The 8,255-nt window shown below is 50.7% G+C and overlaps 2 protein-coding genes across 3 annotated transcripts in view; both read right to left on the reverse strand.

Annotated features, from left to right (window-relative positions):
* The window catches only part of LOC146764505 (axonemal central pair apparatus protein HYDIN-like), a 24,805-nt gene extending 20,328 nt beyond the window's left edge, over positions 1-4,477 (reverse strand). Inside the window, exons 1-2 of the mRNA XM_085564441.1 lie at positions 4,405-4,477; positions 3,768-3,972 (exon numbers count right to left, since the gene is read on the reverse strand). Coding sequence (XP_085420567.1) covers positions 3,768-3,972; positions 4,405-4,477 — 278 coding nt within the window. The remainder of the gene's footprint in view (positions 1-3,767; positions 3,973-4,404) is intronic.
* LOC146764506 (uncharacterized) lies at positions 3,086-8,042 on the reverse strand. Of its 2 annotated transcripts, XR_014950733.1 has the most exons (3): positions 7,102-8,042; positions 5,277-5,702; positions 3,086-3,972 (listed from the first exon to the last, which is right to left on the reverse strand). XR_014950733.1 is itself a non-coding variant. In XM_085564431.1 (2 exons), the coding sequence occupies exons 1-2, from the start codon at positions 7,594-7,596 to the stop codon at positions 5,499-5,501; spliced, it is 699 nt and encodes a 232-aa protein (XP_085420557.1). In that variant the 5' UTR covers positions 7,597-8,042; the 3' UTR covers positions 3,086-5,498. The 2 variants fall into 2 exon arrangements, 1 of the variants encoding a protein (XP_085420557.1); XM_085564431.1 differs by having other exon boundaries at positions 3,086-5,702.
* Positions 8,043-8,255: the final 213 nt, after the last annotated feature.

Genomic DNA, 8,255 nt, shown 5'->3' on the forward strand with positions numbered 1-8,255 from the left:
AGGCTGCACTAGAAAAGGGTGAGGCTCCAGAACACCTGCAATACATTGATGACATCATTGTGTGGGGGAGCACAGCGGCAGAAGTGTTTGAGAAAGGTGAGAGGATCATCCAGATACTACTAGAAGCTGGCTTTGCCATCAAGAAGAGCAAAGTCAAGGGACCTGCCCGAGAGATCCAGTTCCTGGGAGTGAAATGGCAAGATGGACGGCGCCAGATTCCCACTGAGGTCATCAACAAAATCACAGCTATGTCCCCACCAACCAGCAAAAAGGAAACACAAGCTTTCCTGGGTGCCATAGGTTTCTGGAGAATGCACATTCCTGAGTATAGCCAGATTGTGAGCCCTCTTTATCTGGTTACCCGAAAGAAGAATGATTTCCACTGGGGCCCTGAGCAGCAACAAGCCTTCACCCAGATCAAGCAGGAGATCGCTCATGCTGTAGCCCTTGGCCCAGTCAGAACGGGACCAGAGGTCAAGAATGTGCTCTACTCTGCAGCCGGGAACCATGGGTTGTCTTGGAGCCTTTGGCAGAAAGTGCCTGGGGAGACTCGAGGCCGACCACTGGGATTCTGGAGCCGAAGTTACAGAGGGTCTGAAGCCAACTACACTCCCACAGAGAAGGAAATCTTGGCTGCCTTTGAAGGAGTTCAAGCCGCCTTGGAGGTAATTGGCACAGAAACACAACTCCTCCTGGCACCCCGACTACCGGTGCTGGGGTGGATGTTTAAAGGAAAGGTTCCCTCTACCCACCATGCCACTGACGCCACATGGAGCAAATGGATTGCCCTCATCACTCAACGCGCCCGTATTGGAAACCTGAATCGCCCTGGGATTTTGGAGATAATTACGAACTGGCCAGAAGGTGAAAACTTTGGTCTCACTGATGATGAGGAGCAGGTACAAGTGGCAAGGGCTGAAGAAGCTCCACCATACAACCAACTACCAGCAGAGGAGACCTGCTACGCTCTTTTCACTGACGGTTCCTGTCGCATCGTAGGGATGAACCGGAAGTGGAAAGCAGCCGTATGGAGCCCCACACGCCAAGTTGCACAAGCTACCGAAGGAGAAGGTGGATCGAGCCAACTCGCTGAACTCAAGGCCGTTCAGCTGGCTCTGGACATTGCTGAAAGAGAGAAGTGGCCAAAGCTCTACCTTTATACTGATTCATGGATGGTAGCCAATGCTCTGTGGGGCTGGCTGGGAAGGTGGAGGAAGGCCAACTGGCAACGTAGAGGAAAGCCAATCTGGGCTGCTGATATATGGAAAGACATTGCCTCTCGGGTGGAAAAGCTGACGGTGAAAGTCCGTCATGTAGATGCCCATGTCCCCAAAAGTCGGGCTAATGAGGAGCACCGGAACAACGAGCAGGTAGATCAGGCAGCAAAAATAGAGGTGTCAAAGATAGACTTAGATTGGCACCATAAGGGGGAATTGTTCCTGGCTCGATGGGCTCATGATGCCTCAGGTCATCAGGGCAGAGATGCCACCTACAAGTGGGCACGAGACCGAGGGGTGGATCTAACCATGGACAGTGTTTCCCAGGTTATCCATGACTGTGAGACGTGTGCTGCCATCAAACAGGCCAAGAGAGTGAAGCCCCTATGGTATGGTGGGCGGTGGTCCAAGTACAAGTATGGGGAGGCCTGGCAGATTGACTACATCACACTGCCCCAGACACGCCAAGGCAAGCGCTACGTGCTGACCATGGTGGAAGCCACCACTGGATGGCTGGAGACTTTCCCTGTACCTCATGCCACTGCCCGGAACACCATCTTAGGCTTGGAAAAACAAGTCCTGTGGAGACACGGCACCCCTGAGAGAATTGAGTCTGACAACGGCACCCATTTCAAGAACAGCCTTATCAACACCTGGGCCAGAGAACATGGTATCAAATGGATATATCATATTCCCTATCATGCTCCAGCTGCCGGCAAAGTTGAACGGTGCAACGGACTCCTTAAGACTACCCTGAAGGCACTCGGTGGGGGAACATTTAGAAACTGGGAAATTAACCTGGCAAAAGCAACCTGGATGGTCAACACCCGGGGGTCTGTCAATCGAGCTGGCCCTGCTCAGTCAGAACCCTTACACGCAGTAGATGGAGATAAGGTCCCTGTAGTACATATGAAAGGTATTTTAGGGAAAACTGTTTGGATTAATCCCACCTCAGGCAAAGACCAACCCATTCGTGGGATTGTCTTTGCTCAAGGACCTGGTTACACTTGGTGGGTAATGCAGGAAGATGGGGAGACCCGCTGTGTACCACAGGGAAACTTGGTCTTAAGAGAGAACTGGGTGTAAGATTTCATGGTGTGCAGATGGAAATAGAATAAGGGGTGGATAATGTCCTGGGTTGTAAGATAAGCTTGTATTCCATTTGCCATCTGTCGAAGGCGAACCGGTTGGACAGGTTTTTGTTAACTCTCTCAGAGACAATGGTTTGTCCTGTAGAGGCAATGGTTTGTTTATACACCATTGACTGATTTAATGAAGGGCTGAAAAAATGTAACACCGTGAGGGGTCCCACCCAGAGGGGGGAAGCAGCTCTCTCTCTTCTTCGCGGGACTCCGAGAGAAGCAGCTCTCTCTCTCTGCGCGGGATCCCCGGGGAAAGCAGCTCTCTCTCGCTCTCTCTTCGGCGGCACTCGCAGCGAAGCAGCCGGCGCGCAGAGGCGACGGCAGCGGAGCTCAGAGGCAACCCCGGCGCAGAGGAAGACCGGCCCCCACTGCCACCAGATCTTCAGAGGAAAATTATACCCTTCTAAAGATCACCACTTCAGCTGCAACTCATCAACTATTGCAAGGGAAAGCAATTGTCCCAGCAAACCTGATACTGGCATTCCTCAGGTTCTAGACTTTTTTCTTTCACTGATTTTGTTTGTACCGATTGCATTTGCCTTTTTTAAATTGTTGTCCAGTTTTCTCCTAGTAAAGAATTGTTACTCCCACTCCCATATCTTTGCCTGAGAGCCTTTTAATTTAAAGATCCTGGTAATTCAGAGGGAGGGGGGTTTGCCGTTCTCCATTGTACAGGAGGCTTTGCCCTCTTTCACAGACTCCTGTCTTGTCTAACCAAGACACCAGGAAATTACCTAATAACTAAATGAACTTCATCTCTTCACCACTGTCTGGGGTACAATGTGAAATAATAAGAGTTCTCAATATTCAGTGAAACAAGGAGGAGCATCAACAAAACTTTCACTCTGGACTTCTGGAGGGCAGATTTGGCCTGTTCAAGAGGCTGATTTGGCAAGAACCCTGGGAAACAGCCCTTAAAGACAAATGGGTCCAGGAAGGATGGACATACTTCTAGAAAGAAGTCTTGAAGGCACAGGAACAGACTGTCCCTCTGTGCTGAAAGACAAGCTGGCAGGGAAGACAACCAGCCTGTATGGGCAAGGACCTTCTGAAGGAACTAAGGGAAAAAAAGAGGGTGTATCACCTTTGGAAAGAGAGTGAGCTGTTTAAGGATGTTGCCAGGTCATGTAGGAAGATTAGAGAGATGAAAGCCCAATGAGAACTTGAGGAAATCGAGTCATTGCAACCAACCTTTCCTTCCCAAAATGCCACCCTTGATTGGAGTTTAAGTGGAACTGGAATGCTCAGTGCTGAGACCCTGAAGCCAGCAGGGACACACACCCTAGGGCCAGGCATAGTTTACTTGGCCCAAACCATTCAAAAGCACCAACACCCCCTGAGGCCACACGTCAGTTTTAGTCTTGGGCCACGTATCTCACTGAAATGAGATATGAAATGTCAGACCAACCTCCTCTTCTCTCGATTCTCTCCTTCCTCGGTAGGAAAAGCCTTCCACTGGAAGTGGACCGTGACGTTACTCCTGTTCTCAATGAACATGGTTTTGTGGTTTGACATGGTGATGAATGTCGTCTCAACCGCCACGAAATTTGTGCTCAACCCGATGTTGAGCTCTACAGCTTCTGCGTGGAGCTCTGTGTGGGTACTTCCTTCACCTGGAACAAAGCAACGGGGAGTCTTTGCTCAGCTCGCTGGCTGATGGAAGCACGAGGAGCAAAGCAAACCACAGGTCACAGAAGAAAGTGTCACAGTTTTCAGCTGAGTGAGCAGTTCCATGTATCAGTCCATTTATCACATCCTGACAGCTCTGAGTGTACAGCATGAGGATGCCCTGGGCACCTCCTTAACACCTTATTTCTGGGAGTGTTTGTGCAGATTTGGCCCCAGGGTGACAGTATGTGCAGTGAGATTTGTCAGATGTGCTCTGGTGACCCACTCAGATGACCAGGATTTCTGCATCAAAGTCCTTCAGGTGATGCTGAGGAGCCCTGTTCAGTCCTGGCTTGCCCAGGCTCTCCCTGGGCATCCCAGGGGACTCCTGTCTCTCCTGATCTTTTGGATCCCTTGTTGCTGACAAGAAAATTTGCCTGGGGGCATGTGGGCAGCAAAAGGAGGCCCAGAGGAACAAGTGAAGTGATGGCCCACAGCAGGAGGGGACATGGGTGAGGAAACACAACCTGCCTGGCTCTGCAATATGACAAACCACTACAAAATGAACACCATGAAAATCATCGTCATCTCCCTGTCCAAACCCACAGCCACATCAGTCTTGAAATATTTTATATTGTTCTGATCTCAAAAACCAGCCGGAGCATTTCAGATTAAATAAAAAAGGGACAAAGGGAAGATTAATAAGTACAGAGCAGCTTCTATATGAAGACTGACTGGGATTCCTCAGTCTAGAAATCACATGGGAGATAGATGTGAGAGGTTTGCAACAGCACGAATGGCCTGGGAAATGGGGATGAGGAAAAATTTATCTTGATTTGTCACCAAATAGGAACTCGAGGGCCTGGAAATGTTATTAGACAGGAACTAATAAATGTGCAAGGGCAGTATAAAAAAAGAGTCTGTGAGAAGCCAGTGGAGAAGCAGCATACGGGACAGAGGTGTGCAAGAAACACATTGCATTGGAGAGAGTCTGATGGAAACCTCACACCTCACATACAGCACTACCCAGGAATAAAACAAAACTTCACCCAGGCATAGCCACATGGTAGTGGAGAACCAGGGATCCTCCTTCCTCCACTCAGCAACTCCCAGCAAAACAGGAGTCCAAAAATCTTAGTCCTGTTAGAGGGGATCCACTTTCTCAACCCCCTAAACACCAAGGAGTTCTCTGTTTTCTTTGGGGTAAAGCTGAATAGGGGAGGGACCTCTAGAGGGAATGGAGGGGGACAGGACAACAGGGAGCGATGGTGCAGAACTGTCCTGTGCCCGTGCAGGGCCCAGCACTCACCTGTGTTGCAGCACAGAGACCCAGAATAGTCACCGGTCGTCAGCGCGTGAAATCCCACTGTCACCTGCACGGTGTCACCAGCACCCACAGTTCCTGTGGCCGGATCCACAGAGAAAGGACTGCAACACAAAGAGAGGGCAGCAGCTGCAATGCTCTGGCTCCTGCTGTTGCTCTTTCCCAGCCCTGGTACCACCCAAAGGAGTTTTGCACAAGGACAGAGCCTCACCTCTGGGTGCTCAGCTGGTAGTGAACTGCCCGGTTACTGACATTACGAACCAGCAGAGTCTTCTGGCTGCTGTGCTTGACCGGACACTCCGAGAAGTCCAGCTGGTCAGGGAACTCCAGGGTAGCTTGGGCACCAATGGCCCGAATTGGCACAACTATCCTTTCCCTTGCAGTGGTGCAGATGAGCTCGTGGGAATAATCCTGCAGGAAAGGAACCTAGCTCAGCACAAGACATTTAGTGCCATCCCCATGGCAGAAGAAAAACCTATAACCCTTCAAGGGCATCAATTTACCTATTCCATCCTAAAATGAATGCTAAATTCTACTAATATATCATATTTTAAGGTCACCAGCGCACTTTGCAAAACCTATCTCAATGGCATTAAGCTCTTGTGTCATTTGGGTCATCCAAAGAGCTGCCTTAGGCCACCATAATTTTACTCTAAATTTTAATGATGCTAAGTAATTCCTAAGTCCTTTCTAAGGAGCATGGAGCTAGGGAACACTGGACATTCCTGTTTAGGTTTCTATATTCCCACTGTCTGAGAAGAGAACAAAGTGTTAAATTGACTCTAAGCAGCAAAAAGAAGATGAGAAACTAGCTGCACCCAAAGAGCTCCTGCACCTCTGGCCTAGTGCAGAAACATGGGTTGGCTCAGACCTGCCCTCTAACTTTGCCTGTCCAACCAAGTCAGGGGAAGAACAGCGCTAAAAGGTGGCAGCATGCTGTTGGAAAGAGCCTCCCTTTGCTTCCCGGCAAGGCTTCCCCCTTCCATGCCACATCCCAAACCCTTCTGTGTGAACAAGCCTCCGGATCACAGCACTGAGATCAGACTTGCCAGGGCCCCAGCACCAGTGTTCAAACCTCCCCAAAAAAGCAGGTTTGGCACAGAATGGGTGCCAGCTGACAGAGCCACCACTGTGACAGGCATGAAGGCAGAGGCACAGCAGTGTTACTGCTGTGGGGTCACAGCTCTGCCTGCAGGTCGTGCCTGCCCTACACGAGCTCTTTCAGGCAGGTGACCAAGTCCCCTGCAGCTCACCAACCTCCTGCTGGCTAAGGGCACCTAGAGCCCAGTGTGCCCGTGCCAGGCCAGGCTCACGGGCACAGCACATCCTCTGCCCTGGCCCTGCAGCTGTATCATGGTCACTTGTGCTCTGGGACAGCACAGCTGCAAGGCTGGAGAACAGAGGGTATGAAAAAGCACCGTCTTTGCTCCAGCCCAGGGTGAGGCAGGGAAGCTGTTGCCAGTCAGGAAGGAGGAAAGCTCTCGGACCCCTTTGTTCCTCTAGTGCTTTCCATAACAATGAAATCCCTTCCACTGTACCTAGAGATGGCCAAAGATCTATCAACACTCCTCTGTCATTTTCGCTGCTCCCCTGCATCTTCCCTCGGGGATGCTCAGGAATGTGCAGGGGGGGAAGCAGAGCCTGTCAGGCCTGGGCGCAGTGCCTGACAGCAGGAGCCAAGCTGTGACTGGCTGCAGGCTGCCTGCCCACGGCCTGAAGCCAGGCTCACAGCACAGAATGGGGCTGCACGGAGAGCAGGGAAAACAACGGCTTTGGAGGTAATTATGTGTTTTGGCTCCTCCAGTCTCACCTTGCCCTTGCCGGGGGTGAAGCGGATGCGCACAGGGGCAGGCACACCCGGCATCACAACACGGTACGCATTGTTGGAGCCCGCGAGCTGGAAGTAAGGCGAGCTCTCCATGGAGACCTTCACCACCTCAGGCAACTGCAGGAAAGACATGAAACAATTGTTTTGCCACTCGTGGAAACAGGACAAGAGGAGACCTGTCTGTGCCCTGGTGAATCCCTCCTTGACCCCTTTTCCAAAAGCACTTTCAGCTGTGGAGCCACAGACACGTAATTCCTGAGGGTGAACCCAAATCCCTTCTGGGTCCAGCATTTTGGCCAGGGGCAGTAGGGCAGTGGCTGGTTGGAAGGAAGGGCCAAGCAGGTCATCATCAGCAGGATGGAGACAGAGCACTTGAACCAAGTCATCTGCATATTCAACCAGAACAAAAAACCTGCTGGCTCCTGCTGGCTCATGTTCCAGAGGGATTTTGTGCTGCCTGAAAGCAAAACAGCACATTATCCTGGGGGAAGGAAGAAATTCCCTTCTAGCAGATGAGGTTTGGGTAGGGCAGTTCTGGGAATACAGTCATGCAGGCAGACCAGCAAGAGAGGAGACCAAACACTTTGGCCTTACTGGGAATAAAAGCAAACCTGAAAAGCAAAAGGAACACAGCAAGACAACCCCTAAAACAAGGAGATGGCAAAGAAAATTTAAATGGGCAGTAAAGCAGCGAGGAAGAATCATAAAACCATGAGAGCAATCAGCTGGCCAAAAGTGACAGAAACACAGACAAGCTGTGCCTACTGACTATGGGCTTCAAAGGCATTTTCTGCCTGGAGAAACATGACCAGCACTGACTCACAGTGTGGTTCCAGAATTAAAAGCCAGTCTTGGCTCTCCAGGGGTTCTTGCTGCCTGTGCAGGCAAGCTGGGCTGCTGGGCATTCCTGCCTGCTGCCAGCAGGCCAGGTTCTGTCCTCTGGGATACACGGACACAGCAAACATGTATTTTCTAGCACATAGTTATCAACCCCCAAGCACCAAAATGCTCTCAAGAAGTCTAAAGTGGATGATTTTGACTCTCTCCTGTCTCTTGCCACCACCACTCTTGGCACAAGGCTCATTTGAGAAAATGTTTCCCTGACTGAAATGCAAATGGTCTCCATTTTCCTCTTT

Source organism: Lonchura striata, chromosome 33, assembly GCF_050655825.1.
Source record: "Lonchura striata isolate lonStrDom1 chromosome 33, ASM5065582v1, whole genome shotgun sequence".
Classification (NCBI taxonomy): domain Eukaryota; kingdom Metazoa; phylum Chordata; class Aves; order Passeriformes; family Estrildidae; genus Lonchura; species Lonchura striata.